The following is a 15753-nucleotide window of genomic DNA, read 5'->3' as shown; positions in this document are numbered from 1 at the left end:
TAGGGGTTTTCTTAACCAGTGCAGTCTCCAGTTCCGCAATGATCCGCACACCTTCCAGTCTCATCAGTCAAAGGTCACTTTTATCAATTCTTTATTGAAAGACAAGACCCTAGCCTGGGTCTCTCCATTTTTGGAACAGAGCGCTCAGCTTCTGAACGATGCAGATGCCTTCATTTCTGTATTATCTGCCTTATTTGGAACCTCCGGCCACACTTCTGCTACAGGGTACTCTCTCTTGGATCTCCACCAGAGGAATAGATCTGTGGCACAATACGCCATCAGGTTTAGCAGCATGGCACTTGAGACCAGTTGGGATGGCAGTGCTCTCAAAGTGGCCTTCAGGAGAGGCCTGCATGAGAGTATCAAGGATAACCTCTCTTATTGTGATGTTCCATCTTCCCTGGATGAATTCATAACACTTTGTATCAATCTGGATTCTCACTTTCAGGAGAGACAAGCTGAGAGAGAACTTGAAGAATCCTTCCCTCTCGTCCTCCTACCCATCCAGTCTTAGACTATCCTCTTTACCTTCAGTACCTCCAGTTACCTCTGAAGAGAAACCCATGGATCTCTCCTCCCCTAAGCCCACTGAATCCGAGAGACAGAGTAGACGGAAATTGAGACTGTGTTTCTATTGTGGTTCTAATTCACACCAACTCAAGAATTGTGATATATGGCCGGGAAATGCCAACGCTTACAGGATACAAGTTGGGTACCTCTAAGCATGATCACTACTAAATCCCCTCACTTTTCTCTTGCTGAAACCAAGGCCCGTCAGTTTCCTCAGCCTAGTGATTCTTCTGAAGCTCCTATCGAACACATCATACCCGCCTCCTATGTGGTTGCTCAGCTTAACACCTCTCTTCTTCAAAGACTGCAACGTGCCCAGTCAAGAAAACCTTCTGAAGCCCCTGCGGCTCCTGAGATCCTATATGTTCCTCCAAACCTTCGGCTCTCCTATGCTATCCTAGGCTCATGATAGCAAGCTGTCAGGTCATCCAGGTTTTACTAGAACCTTTAAACTCTTTTCTCAACACGTGTGGTGGCCTACCATGAAGTCGGACTCCCAGGATTATGTCAAGGCTTGTCCAATTTGTGCTGTTAACAATACCACCTGTTCCCTACCTTATGGCTTATTTCAACCATTGTCCATACCTAAACAACCATGGACACACATAGCCATGGATTTTGTTGTAGATCTCCCTCCTTCTGACCATCATACAGTCATCTGGGTTGTGGTGGATCAATTCTCCAAACTTGCTCATTTTGTAACTTTACCTAAGTTACCTACAGCCCAAGAATTGTCCACTCTTTTTCTGTTACACGTGGTACGGCTCCATGGTATACCCGTGAATATTGTCTCTGACAGAGGCCCTCAAGTTATTTCTACTTTTTGGAGAAGCTTTTGCAAATTGTTTGGAACCACTGTTTCTTTGTCCTCCGGTTATCACCCCCAGACTAATGGGCAGACTGTAAGGACCAATCAGGATCTTGAAGCTTTTCTCAGAGTATAGGTCAATTCACAGCATACCAATTGGTCTCGCTTGTTACCCCTAGCCAAACTGGCAAAGAACACTCAATGGCATTCTTCTCTATGATGCTCTCCTTTCCAGGCCGCAGCTGGTTATCAACCTTGTGTTTTTCCTTTTTCTGCTCAATCCACAGGAGTTCCTGCTGCAGAGTGTCGCTTCACTGACCTCACCACCCATTGGCAACGAATAACTAATGTGTTACTAAGTACACTAAACACCCATAAACTACCTATCAACCCTTAAACCGAGGCCCTCCCTCATCGCAAATACTATATTAAACTTATTAACCCCTAATCTGCCGCTCCCAACATTGCCACCACTATTTTTTTTATTAAGCCCTATTCTGCCACTCCCAGACATCATCAGCACTATAATAAACTTATTAACCCCTAAACCGCCGCCCTCCCGCATCGCAAACACTATTTAAATATTATTAAACCCTAATCTGCTGCCCACCAACATCGCCCCCACTATACTAAAGTTATTGAGTCCTACACCGCCGCCACTATAATAAACCTATTAACCCCTAAACCACAAGTCCCCCACAATGAAATATACTAATGTAAACTATTAACCCCTAAACTGAAAGCCCCTCACAACGCAATAAACTAAATTAAACTAGTAACCCCTAAATCAAACCCTAACTTTATATTAAAATTAAAATTTCTCTATCTTAAATTAAATTAAAATTTACCTGTCAAATTAAAAAAACTAAGCTTAAACTAACAATTAAACTAATATAATTATTAAACTAAAATTAAACTAACTACCAATTAAATTAAACTAAACTACACATTAAAAAAAATCGTAACACCTCTCTAAAATTTACAAACGATTTAAATACAAAAAATAAAGACTAAATTACAAAAAATAACAAATACTAAAGTACGAAAAATAACAAACGAAATTATCAAAAATAAAAAAGAATTAGACCTAATCTAATAGCCAAATCAAAATAAAAAGCCCACCCAAAATAAAAATCCCATAAAAAATCCATAAATCCATAAAGATGCAAAGACCCCACTCAACAATAAAACCCACCACCCAACCAACCCCCCAAAATAAAATACCTAACTAACAACCTAACCTGAAAAGGGCATTTGGATGGGCATTGCCCTTAAAAGGGCATTTATCTCTTTTACATGCCCAAACCTTAAACTAAAAAAAACAAAACAAACACCCAAAAAATTCCCGTAAAAAACCTATCACTAACCCCCGAAGATCCACTTACAGTTTTTTTAAGTCCCGCTTGAACGATCTTCATCCAGGCGGTGAGAAGTTTTCATCCAGGTGGCCCCTTCAATCTTCATCCCGGCAGCGAAGTCCTCATCCAAGCGGCGAGAAGTCTTCATCCAGACGGCCTCTTCAATCTTCATCCCGGTGGCTCGGAGCGGGCCCATCCTGAAGACATCTGGCATGGAGCATCCTCTTCTTACGGTTGCCACCGTACACTGAATCTTCAATGCAAGGTATGCGATCCAAGATGGCAGATCCTATTGGCTGAAAGATTTGAATCAGCCAATAGGAATTAGAGCTGCTAAAATCCTATTGACTGTTCAAATCAGCCAATAGGATTTAAGCAGCTCTAATTCTATTGGATGATGAATCAGCCAATAGAATGAGAGCTGCTTAAATTATATTGGCTGTTCTAATCGTTATTTTGTGGGTTTGAGGGGGGTGGGGGTTTGTAATGTTAGTGAGTGTTTGGAAAACATTTTTCATAAACAGAGCTGATTTCTTTAGGGCAATGCCCTACAAAAGGCCCTTTCATAGGCCATTGGTAGCTTATTCTAGATTAGGTTTTTTATTTTGGGGTGTTTTTTTTTTAATGGGTATTAGAATAGGATTTTTTTTTATTAGTTTTGATAATTTGTTTGTTATTTTGTGTAATGTATTTTTTTAGGAAGTGTTTTTTTGTAGCAAAAGAGCTGTTAAACTTAGGGCAATGCCCTACAAAAGGCCCTTTTAAGGGCCCTTGGTAGTTTATTCTAGATTAGGCTTTTTTTATTTTGGGGTGTGTTTTTGTTTTCTTTAAAAGGTATTAGAATAGGAATCATTTTTATTTTTTTTGGACAATTTCGTTTTTTTTTTGGTAATGGCAAGTTTTTTTATTTTTTGTCATTTTAGGTTTTAGTGTAGTTAACTATTTACTAACTAGTCTACCTAGTTAAAATAAATGCAAACTTACCTGTGAAATAAAAATAAAACATAAGCTAGCTACAATATAACTATTAGTTATATTGTAGCTAGCTTAGGCTTTATTTTACAGGTAAGTTTGTATTTATTTTAACTAGGTAGACTAGTTAGTAAATAGTTATTAACTATTTACTAACTACCTAGTTAAAATAAATACAAAATGACCTGTCAAATAAAACCTAAGCTACCTTACACTAAGTTTTAAATAGGTATTATTTAGTTAATAATTGTAACTTTAATTTAGCTCTATTTTAATTATGTTAAAGTTAGGGGGTGTTAGGGTTAGGGCTATGTTAGGGTTAGACTTTCATGTGCCTGTAATGTCTTTAAAGGGATATTAAACACTAATGCTAAATAGAATGATGCATTCAAAGAAAATATGTAGATGTATTTTTTAAAGTTGCATTAGCTTTTTAAATATTGACAAAACAAGTGTAAAGTTTTTTGTGTCTATAAAACAATGGGAGCTGCCATGTTGTAACTTAGGTTACCTTCTCTGCTGTGGCCAATTAGGGACAGTTATAAATAGGTCACTAGAGTATGCAGCCAATGACTGTGTGGTCTATAACAGTGTTCTGCACTTCCCTTTCTAACAGGAACTGAAAAGCTCACAATTTCAGAATGGAATTACAGGAAAAGGGAACAAAATAAATATTGAAAAAATATTGTAGTTTTTATACCATCATCATATTACCATCTCAAATTGTTTAATGTCCCTTTAATACTCTAAAGATGGTGCTGTTGAGTTTCTTCAACAACATGGTTTCCTTCCCAGTGTTCTAAAGCGTCTATAACACTGTTTAAAGGGACACTAAACCCAACATTTTTCTGTGATTCAGATAGAGCATGAATTTTTAAGCAACTTACTCCTATTATCAAATTTTCTTTATTCTCTTTGTATCTTTATTTGAAATGCAAGAATCTAAGTTTAGATGCCGGCCCATTTTGGTAAACAACCTGTGTTGTCCTTGCTGATTGGTGGAAAAAATCCATCCACCAATCAAAAAGTGCTGTCCAGAGTTCTTAACCCAAAAAAGCTTAGATGGCTTTTATTTCAAATAAAGATAGCAAGAGAATGAAGAAAAATTGATAATAGGAGTAAATTAGAAAGTTGCTTAAAATTGCATGCTCTATCTGAATCACAAAAGAAAAAAATTGGGTTCAGTGTCACTTTAAGTGTTTTCATTGACAAGTATTACTTGCACACCATGCATCACCCACACATGCCCATTACGGTGTTGGCATTGTCACTGAATGTTGAGGCGAGTCACACATCTTGATGCCTAAACTTTTAGAGGAAAGTAACAGAATTTTAAAGACTTGTGAACAACCTTATGTGATGAAGATAAACACACTAATGAAACTGTTATCCAGTATATAAATAGGGAAATTAGTTATAGCCTAAATTTCCTAGTTATAATTTGAAAAATGATTTTGAACACTAATTGCATTAAATCTCTAGTTAGGCTTTTGACAGATATCGTTTGTGTTCTATAAAGTATATAGGGCGAGATTACATATACAGCACAGGCTTCAGCGTAACTGCTGAAACCTGCGTCGCCCGTAATTTCCCCTCGCACATCGGGGAATCACATAAACCCCACCGGCAGTTTTTTTAAAGTGTCATAAGTCTGATAAACTAGCGATGTCCAGAAATGTGCGTAAATACAAAGTTCTGGATTTGACAGTGACTTACAGCACTTTAGAAACTGCCGGTGCCTAAGAAGAAAAAAAAAAAGGTAAATCTCCCGTTAAAGTCTAACACGCCTCCCAAAAATAAACCCGACACATAAAAAACCCTATGTCCGCAATCCTCCCACATTGCAACTAATAATAAAAGTATTAACCCCTAAACCGACAACCCCCCACAACGCAATATGCCTAATTAAACTATTCACCCACATTGCGATCTCCCTAATATATGTATTAACCCCTAACCTGCCATTCATCCACATCGCAATTAACCTAATAAATCTATTAACCCCTAAACCGCCATTAACCCACATCACAATTAACCAATAAAGCTATTAACCCCTCAAACGCCATTAACCCACATCACAATTAACCTAATAAATCTATTAATCCCTAAACCGCCAAACCCCCACAATGCAATTAACCTATTTAAATTACTAAACCCCCTAAACTAACACGCCCTAAATTAACCCCAATTACCTAAATTAAAACATACTTAGTTACAATTAAAATAAAAAACCCACTTCAAAAAAAAAAAAAGAATCTGAAATTACAAAAAATAAAAAAAATCGAACATTACATAAAATAATAAACCAAATGATCTAAAATAAAAAATGAAACCTAATCCCTATGAAAATAAAAAAGCCCCCCTAAATAAAAACACCCCCTAATCTAAACTAAACTACCAATAGCCCTTAAAAGTTAAACAGCTCCTTTTCTTAAAAAATACTAAGTCCCCCCTCTAACCGTAAAACCCCCCCACCCATCAAACCCCCCAAAATAAAAAAAAACCCTAACATTATAAAATTCTAAACCCATTGCCCCTAAAGAGGCATTTGCATGGGCATTGTCCTTAAAAGGGCATTCAGCTCTTTTACTGCCCTTAAATGGCCTTTCAGCTCCTTTTCAGTGCCCAAAATCCCTAATCTAAAAAAGATTATATAATATTTTCAGGCAGTTACGGGAGTTACGGTGCTCACATTTTCAGTGCAAGGCTTGCAGCATCTGCCTATCAGCTAGATCACGAGTTTGGCGTTATGAGTGAAAAAGCATTGTTATGCTTCATAACTCTGCTTTTTCCCTAACGCTGCTATTACAAGTCTTGCAGGTACAGATGTACCTTTTGGGCCGTCACGCAACGTCAGTACCGCACTTTTAAAAAAGTCCTTTTTCAATGGGACTTTCATAGCGCCGGTATTACAAGTTTGCCTGGGAGACCAAAAGGTGAGCGATACACCTTATAATCACAAGATCCGTCCCGCCATCTAAAGTCAGTAGTTATGAGTTTTACGTTACAAAGCTGTAGTATAAAACTCATAACTAAACTGCTACAAAGTACACTGACACCCAAAAACTACCTATTAACCCCTAAACTGAGGCCCTCCCGCATCGCAAACACTATAATAAATTAATTAACCCCTATTCTGCTGCTCCGGACATCGCCGCCACTTAAAAAATGCATTAACCCCTATTCCTTCGCTCCCCGACATCGTCATCACTATAATAAACTTAACCCCTAAACCGCCACCCTCCTGCATCGCAAACACTATTTAAATATTATTAATCCCTAATCTGCCGTCCGCCCATACCACCGCAATAATAAACCTATTAACCCCTAAACCACCGCCCTCCCACATCACTACATAAATATATTAACCCCTAAACCTAACCCTAACGTAAGCCTAAGCCTAACCTTAACACCCCCTAACTTAAATATAATTAAAATAAATCTAAATAAACCTTACAATTATTACCTAAATAACCTATTTAAAACTAAATACTTACTTACCTGTAAAATAAAACCTAAGCTAGCTACAAAATAACTAATCGTTATATTGTAGATAGCTTAGGTTTTATTTTTATTTCACAGATAAGTTTGTATTTATTTTAACAAGGTAGACTAGTTAGTAAATAGTTATTAACTGGATGAGAATGGATGTCCGGTCTTCGAAAACTGTAAGTGGATCGTCGGGGGTTAGTGTTAGGTTTTTTTTAAGGGTTTATTAGGTGGGTTTTATTTTTAGAGTAGGGTTTTGGGCAATGTAAAAGAGCTAAATGCCCTTTTAAGGGCAATGCCTATCCAAATGCCCTTTTCAGGGCAATGGTTAGCTTAGGTTTATTTAGATAGGTTTTTATTTGGGGGGGTTTGGTTGTGTGGGTGGTGGGTTTTACTGTTGGGGGGTTGTTTGTATTTTTTTTTACAGGTAAAAGAGTTGATTTATTTGGGGCAATGCCCTGCAAAAGGCCCTTTTAAGGGCTATTGGCAGTTTAGTGTAGGCTAGGGTTTATTTTTTATCTTGGGAGGGGCTTTTTATTGTTATAGGGCTATTAGATTAGGAGTAATTCGTTTTTATTTTGGATAATTTCGTTTTTTATTTTGTGTAATTTAGTGTTTATTTTTTTGTAATTTAGATAATTGTATTTGATAAATTTTTTAATTTTTTATTTTATTGTAATGTTAGTTTTTAGTGTAATCAAGGTTAGGTTTTATTTTATAGGTAACTTTGTATTTATTTTAACTAGGTAGTTAGTAAATAGTTAATAACTATTTACTAACTAGTCTACCTAGTTAAAATAAATACGAACTTACCTGTGAAATAAAAATAAAACCTAAGCTAGCTACAATTTAACTATTAGTTATTTTGTAGCTAGCTTAGGTTTTATTTTACAGGTAAGTTTGTATTTAGTTTTAAATAGGTTATTTAGGTAATAATTGTAAGTTTTATTTAGATTTATTTTAATTATATTTAAGTTAGGGGGTGTTAGGGTTAGGTTTAGGTTTATGTTAGGGTTAAGGTTACGCTAGGGTTAGGTTTAGGGGTTAATATATATTTATGTAGTGTTAGTGATGTGGGAGACCAGAGGTTTAGGGGTTAATAACTTTAGTATAGTGGCGTCGACATTGGGGGCGGCAGATTAGGGGCTAATAAGTGTTGGTAGGTGGCAACGATGTTCAGGTTAGCAGATTAAGGGTTAATAACTGTAATGTAGGTGGCGGCGATTTTATGGGTGGCAGATTAGGGGTTAATAAGTGTATTTAGGGGCGGTGATGTTCGGGCCAGCAGATTAGGGTTTAATAATTGTAATGTAGGTGGCGGCAATGTTAAGGGCGTCAGATTAGGGGTTAATAACATTATGTAGATGGCGGCGATGTTAGGGGCAGCAGATTAGTAATGTTTAGACGTGTTTTTTATGTTAGGGTGTTAGGTTTAAACATAACTTTTTCTTTCCTCATAGACATCAATGGGGCTGCGTTACGGAGCTTTTCATTCCGCGATTGCAGGTGTTAGGCTTTTTTTAGCCGACTCTCCCCATTGATGTCTATGGGGAAATCGTGCACGAGCACGTCTAAACACTGCTTGTATTTGGGTGAGGTATGGAGCTCAACGCCACCATATCGCCCGCACAAGCCGGGTTTTACAAAACCTGTAATAGCAGTGCTATAGGGAGATGAAATACCGCCGCTTTTGTGGCGGTCTTTAATTTCCCTATAGCGCTCAAAACTTGTAATCTAGCTGTATGGTGTAATATTTCTCAATTTTTGCTGCGTAAGTCCTTATGCTGAATATGTGATACCGATTTGCGACGCAGTTCTATGTTAGTTTATGGGAGTAAAAATATTGGGCGACAGGTGAAATATACGCGACGCATTTATATGAGGCGCCGTATATGTGATAGCAAAACCGCGTAAAAACCGGCGTCGCCGGCTTTTGCGGGCAACACCGCATATGTAATCTTGCCCATAGTGTCTTGAACCATCTGAAAACCTAAGCAACATTTTGATTGCCAAAATGTAGTTAAAATATATGACTGAATTCTAAAGAGCATGTGTTTATTTGTCTGAACAAAGAAACTAGTCTTTTCATCACTTTAAAGATGAACTTATGAGATGTTGTTTTAATGTTATTAAAGGGACGTTAAACCCCCAAAAAATCTTTCATGATTTAGATAGAAAATATAATTTTAAACAACATTGCAATTGACTTCTATTATCTAATTTGCTTCATTCTCTTGATATACTTTTCTGAAAAGCATATATAGATAGGCTCAGTAGCTGGCAATTGGTGGCTGCACATAGATGACTCGTGTGATTGGTTCACCCATGTGCATTGCTATTTCTTCAACAAAGGATAACTAAAGAATTACGCAAATTAGATAATAGAAGTACAGTAAATTAGAATGTTGTTTAAAATTGTATTCTGGATCTGGATCATGAAAGAAAAATTTTGGGTTTAATGTTCCTTTAATGATTTTTTTTGCTTATTGATAAAAAACATTTGGAAACTATTTTTGAACAAGAGACAGCACTATATACAACAGCCATACGTTCATACTCATGCTAATATACTCACAGGATTTTTCTTCTTTTTTTCTTTCCCCTTGCTTGGCTTTCTGTTGCTGACAAAATAGTGAAGTGTTCCATATTCAATCAAAGCAGCGAACACAAAAATAAAACAGACTGAGACAAAGAGGTCCATAGCTGTCACATAAGACACCTTGGGTAGAGATTTCCGTGCAATTGTACTAAGAGTGGTCATTGTCAATACTGTTGTAATACCTGATGAGAAAAGCAAAAATAAGATTATTTAGCACAGAAAAATAGAAATTTCTGTACCTAATATGGATAGTGTGCAAATTTACTAAAAGCTGATTATTGCTAGAATTATTTAGCTTAAAGGGACACTGAACCCAATTTTTTTCTTTTGTGATTCAGATACAGCATGAAATGTTATGCAACTTTCTAATTTACTCCTATTATCAAATTGTCTTCATTCTCTTGCTATCTTTATTTGAAATGCAAGAATGTAAGTTTAGATTGTTCTTGCTGATTGGTTGATAAGTTCATCCACCAATAAAAAAGTGCTGTCCAGAGGTCTGAACCGAAAAACAGCTTAGATGCATTCTTTTTCAAATAAAGATAGCAAGAGAACGAAGTAAAATGGATAATAGGAGTAAATTAGAAAGTTGCTTAAAATTGCATGCTCTATCTGAATCATGAAAGAAAAAAATGGGGGTTCAGTTTTCCTTTAACGTCATAAGTGCATGTTATCACAAAATGAAATACCAAAAGCAGGTACACAACCTCTATTCGTTAAAGGGACAGCACGCTGTAAAATTGTTTTTATATTAATGCATTTTCAATGACTTGTTATACCAGCTGCAAAGTATTAAATGTAGGAGAAATTGCATTTTCAGGCTTATTTGTGTATACGAAATAGCTGGTTTTGTGCTTTTAAACCACAGCCTATTACAATGGGTTGAGCTTCAGTTAATATCAGATCTCATTATGTTATCACTTTGTGTACATACACTTGCTTCTTTATCTTATATTTGTCTGGAATACCAAAGCTCAATACTTAGAGAGAACAATGGAAAATTATAATTTTATTTCTTAACTATCCTGCACCCCACTGGGAGTGTAATTTCTTCTGCTGGCTGTGTTTACATAACCTGTCAATAGCCTAGACTCTAGTATACAAAATTTTAGTATAGGTGGAGATACCACAGGCTAAATCAGCTATTTCAAATGCCAAAATAGGGGTAAAGTAGCTACTTGTAAACAATTTAATACACCCCAGCAGGTAAAATGGATCATTGGAAGCAATTTAAAGGGGAGAACATATTTGGGTGAACTGTCCCTTTAATATAAGAATGTCAACATTCTTTAATATAAAACTTGCAGACAATGAAGAAAATTTTTCTGTGTCATGTTGCTTGTTGTTTTTTTATGACTAATGTGTGAATATACATTAGTATGGCATATCATTTTCTTTTGTATCCTGTAGTGTGTAGCATCTTCTGATGTATTAACTAAGGTTCACATTTTTAGGGTCAGATGACGAGTGGCATATTAACAGTTACACGTGAGGCCAAAAGGGGTTTATTGCGGATGTTAGTGCGTGTAGGGTTGAATGCTTGTATTACAAGTTGAAATTAAACGTGATCGATTGAGCGCAATCACAATATACTCTAGAATGTTTACTGCGTCCTCAGAACTCCAGTTAACTGTTTTACAAAACAAAAAAGTGTGATAAAACACAAAAAATACATTAGAAAGTACAGTTACACTCATAATAACACCATCTAATCAAAATGAATGAAAAAAATATATTTCACAAAAAAGTTATAAGGGCTCAAATGTATGAGGTCTCAAGTGTTAGAAAGGTCATGTCTAAATATGGATATATATATATATATATATATATATATATATATATATGTATTTATATGTGTGTACATATTTATATATATATATATTTATATGTGTGTACATATTTATATATGTATTTATATGAGTATATATGTATTTATATTAGTATATATGTATATTTATATGTGTGTACATATTTATATACGTATTTATATGAGTATATATGTATTTGTATGTGTATATATGTATTTATATGTGTATATATGTATTTACATGTGTGTACATATTTATATACATATTTATATGTGTGTACATATTTATATATGTATTTATATGTGTATATATGTATTTATATGTGTATATATGTATTTATATGTGTGTACATATTTATATACGTATTTATATGTGTGTACATATTTATATATGTATTTATATGTGTATATATGTATTTATATGTGTATATATGTATTTATGTATATTATATTTATAGATATAAACACACAAATACATATGTATACACAAATAGACATATAGAGAAGTGCATTGGGGGCCTTTGCAGTTAAGTAGATGAAAACATGTAAAAGAATATGTATGCAATATTCAAAATTAATAAAAAGTGTTATACTATGAGGCATATTTAAGAAATGTCTTGCAGACCTGATCCGACAGTGCGGATCAGGTCCGCAAAACATCGCTGAATGCGGAGAGCAATACGCTCTCCGTATTCAGCATTGCACCAGCAGCTCACAAGAGCTGCTGGTGCAACGCCGCCTCCTGCAGACTCGCGGCCAATGGGCCGCCAGCAGGGGGTGTCAATCAACCCGATCGTACTCAATCGGGTTGAATTGTTGCGATTCCTGTCCACTTGCTCAGAGCAGGCGAACAGGGTTATGGAGCAGCGGTCTTTATGACCGCTGCTTCATAACTGACGTTTCTAGCGAGTCTGAAGACTCGCCAGAAACACAGGCCGTCAAGCTCCTTTCGGAGCTTGATAGATAGGCCCCTATGTATTTACTGTAAATATTTCACATTCCAACGTTCTTCACATAGGGGAATATGTTCTATTTTTTTTTTTTAAATAGATATTCCTAAATATATCTGTATATCAATAGAAATATTTGCACAGGCAATCAGCACATCTAGGCAAGTATCCCAGCTTGCCTTTACCCAGTAAAACTCCATATTCATTGTTACTAGTGATGTCGCGAACCAAAACATTTCGGTTCGCGAATGGCGGACTCGAACTTCCGCAACTGTTCGCGAACGGGCGAACCGCCATTGACTTCAATAGGCAGGCAAACTTTAAAACCAACAGGGACTCTTTCTGGCTACAATAGTGATGGAAAAGTTGTTTTAAGGTGACTAACACCTGGACTGTGGCATGCCGGAGGGGGTTCCATGGCAAAATTCCCATGGAAAATTACATAGTTGATGCAGAGTCTGGTTTTTAAGCCATAAAGGGCATAAATCACCTAACATTGCTAAATTGTTTGGAATAACGTGCTTTAAAACATCAGGTATGATGTTGTATCGATCAGGTAGTGTAAGGGTTACGCCCGCTTCACAGTGACAGACCAAACTGCCCGTTTAAAGGGACAGTCTACACCAGAATTTTTATTGTTTTAAAAGATAGATAATCCCTTTATTACCCATTTCCCAGTTTTGCATAACTAACACATTTATAATAATATACTTTTAACATCTGTGATTATCTTGTATCCAAGCCTCTGCAAACTGCCCCTTTTTTCAGTTCTTTTGACAGACTTGCAGTCTAGCCAATCAGTGCCTGCTCCCAGATAAGTTCTCGTGCATGAGCACAGTGTTATCTATATGAAATACATTAGATTAATTTGATTACACTAGCAGACTGATGTTTCACAGTCAAAAAAGTTTTTTTTTAAAAAATTTACACTACTGTTACAACAGATATGAGTGGTGGCACTAGTTGGCAAGTGGGCCTGGCACACACGCTGGCAGGCAGGCAACTGCAATTAAATTACACTAGCAGACTGATGTTTCACAGTCAAAAAAGTTTTTTTTTTACAAAATTTACACTACTGTTACAACAGATATGAGTGGTGGCACTGCAGGCAGGCAACTACAATTAGATTACACTAGCAGACTGATGTTTCACAGTCAAAATTACACAGACAAAAAAAAAAAAAAAGACTGATGTTCTAGCCCTAAAAAGAGCTTTTTGGGGTGCTGTCCTTACAGCAGAGATCAGATGAGTCCTTCAGGACTGTAGTGGACACTGAATACACTAGCCTAGCTATCAATTTCCCTATAAAATCAGCAGCAGCAACACTATCCCTACTCTCCCTAAGAATGCAGGATCATAATGAATCTAAAATGGCTGCTGTCCAGGAGCTGGGAGGGAGTGTCTGCTGCTGATTGGCTGAAATGTGTCTGCAGACTGTGAGATACAGGGTCAAAGTTTACTCAGTGATGACGAATAGGGGGCGGATCGAACATCTCATATGTTCGCCCGCTGCGGCGAATGCAAACAAGCTATGTTCGCCGGGAACTATTCGCCGGCGAACTATTCGCGACATCACTAATTGTTACCAATGCACAAGAGGATTCTGGGTAAGATATGCAAATTAGATATGCAAAATCTCCGGCTTTTTGCTTCAAATACTGTGTTAACACACAGCAGTACCCTAATGGGGTAAAGTGCAGCAAATACAAAAATCACTAATGTGATCACTACTACCACTACTATATAAGTGTATTGGAGCCTTTTCCCGTTATTTAGATGAAAACATGTAAAAGCATATTTATACAATATTCCAATGCTCTGCACATAGCAAAATATTTACATATATGTATACATAGATATTTTTATATATATATATATATATATATATATATATATATATATATATATATATATATATATATATATGTATATATATATGTGTGTGTGTGTGTGTGTGTGTGTGTGTGTATGTATATATATATATATATATATATATATATATATATATATATATAATCATCTATAATTAAAGGTATAAATATATATTTGTTTAAAAAAACATCAGATATATGTAGAAATATTTTTTTTTTATTATCTCAGCTGATCAAGCCACAATAAACATGCTCATATATTTTTAAAAACATACTAATTTACATCTATGCCAGACTATTATGCTTAGTTAACATTTTTCTTCATGGTTTCAAGCAATACATATATTTAATTATGAATTATTACTTTGACATGCAATATTTCATATGTAGGTACCATTTATATTTAAAATGTTAAGAGTCAACGCAATTCTTAATTATTCATTTTGAATTGTATTGAATAGATGTGTTTCACAGTTCTTAAACGTGATTCAAATGTTTAAATATCTGTTATAAAGAGCATTTATGGCAATGAATATGGCTCAGTGTAAACTACACGCAAATAATAACCATTGGGAGGGGAAAATAAAAATCTGATAGCATATAAATCCCCAAATAAGCACATAATTCTGGTTACAGTCTCTCATGAATTTAAATAAATGTAGCAAAGGGATATATCCATTTAGGAGTAGATTTATCAAGCGGCGGATGCTGTAATCAACCTCCTGTAGTTTCAGGTTCCCCTGAAACATAAATTAAGAAGCAGCAGTCCTTAACTCGTCCGTCACCTCTGAGGTGGGGAACAGCAATAATCCTGATTGAATACGATTGGGATGATTGACACCCCCTGCTAGCAGCCGATTGGCTGCGAATGTGCAGGGGGCGGTATTAAACAAGCATTTCACACGAAATGCTTGTGCAATGATAAATGCTTATAGTGTATGCTGTCGGCATTTATGGATGTCGGGCGGACGTGATATGCTACAGAGAATCATGTCCGCCCGACACTTGATAATTCGGCCCCTAAGACACATGACAAGTACATATGTGCAATCCCCTGAGATTCTGAGTAGAAATGTCTCTACATACCAGATGGGAATTTATTACTCCCAGATCCTGGATAGAGGGTTGATGGAATCATACAGTAATCTTCTTTGAGTCTGCTGGAACCCGGAGAAGGAAAGGTTAACTGCTGTTTCTTGAGGTATAATAGGAGTATCGTTATAATCTGTTTGGGATTAATATTAGACATGTGCTTTTCGTTTCATTATGAATGGAAATTTGGACAAATTTGCCAGATTAGAAGATTCAAATCGATTCGAATTTCCGAAT

At 36.1% G+C, this 15753-nt stretch overlaps 1 protein-coding gene across 4 annotated transcripts in view; it reads right to left on the bottom strand.

Annotated features, from left to right (window-relative positions):
• The window catches only part of LOC128635752 (gamma-aminobutyric acid receptor subunit gamma-2), a 110275-nt gene that overhangs the window by 17833 nt on the left and 76689 nt on the right, over positions 1-15753 (bottom strand). For 3 of the 4 annotated variants that reach the window (XM_053688866.1, XM_053688870.1, XM_053688871.1), the window contains exon 6: positions 9773-9978. In XM_053688866.1, the coding sequence (XP_053544841.1) occupies positions 9773-9978 (206 nt within the window). Of the gene's footprint in view, positions 1-470; positions 481-9772; positions 9979-15753 lie in introns of all 4 variants that reach the window. The other variant, XM_053688869.1, reaches the window with a different exon arrangement.

Source organism: Bombina bombina, chromosome 7 (assembly GCF_027579735.1).
Source record: "Bombina bombina isolate aBomBom1 chromosome 7, aBomBom1.pri, whole genome shotgun sequence".
NCBI classification, from domain to species: Eukaryota; Metazoa; Chordata; class Amphibia; order Anura; family Bombinatoridae; genus Bombina; species Bombina bombina.
The sequence above is the reverse complement of the archived record's forward strand: the minus strand, read 5'-3'. Positions and strand labels throughout refer to the sequence as shown.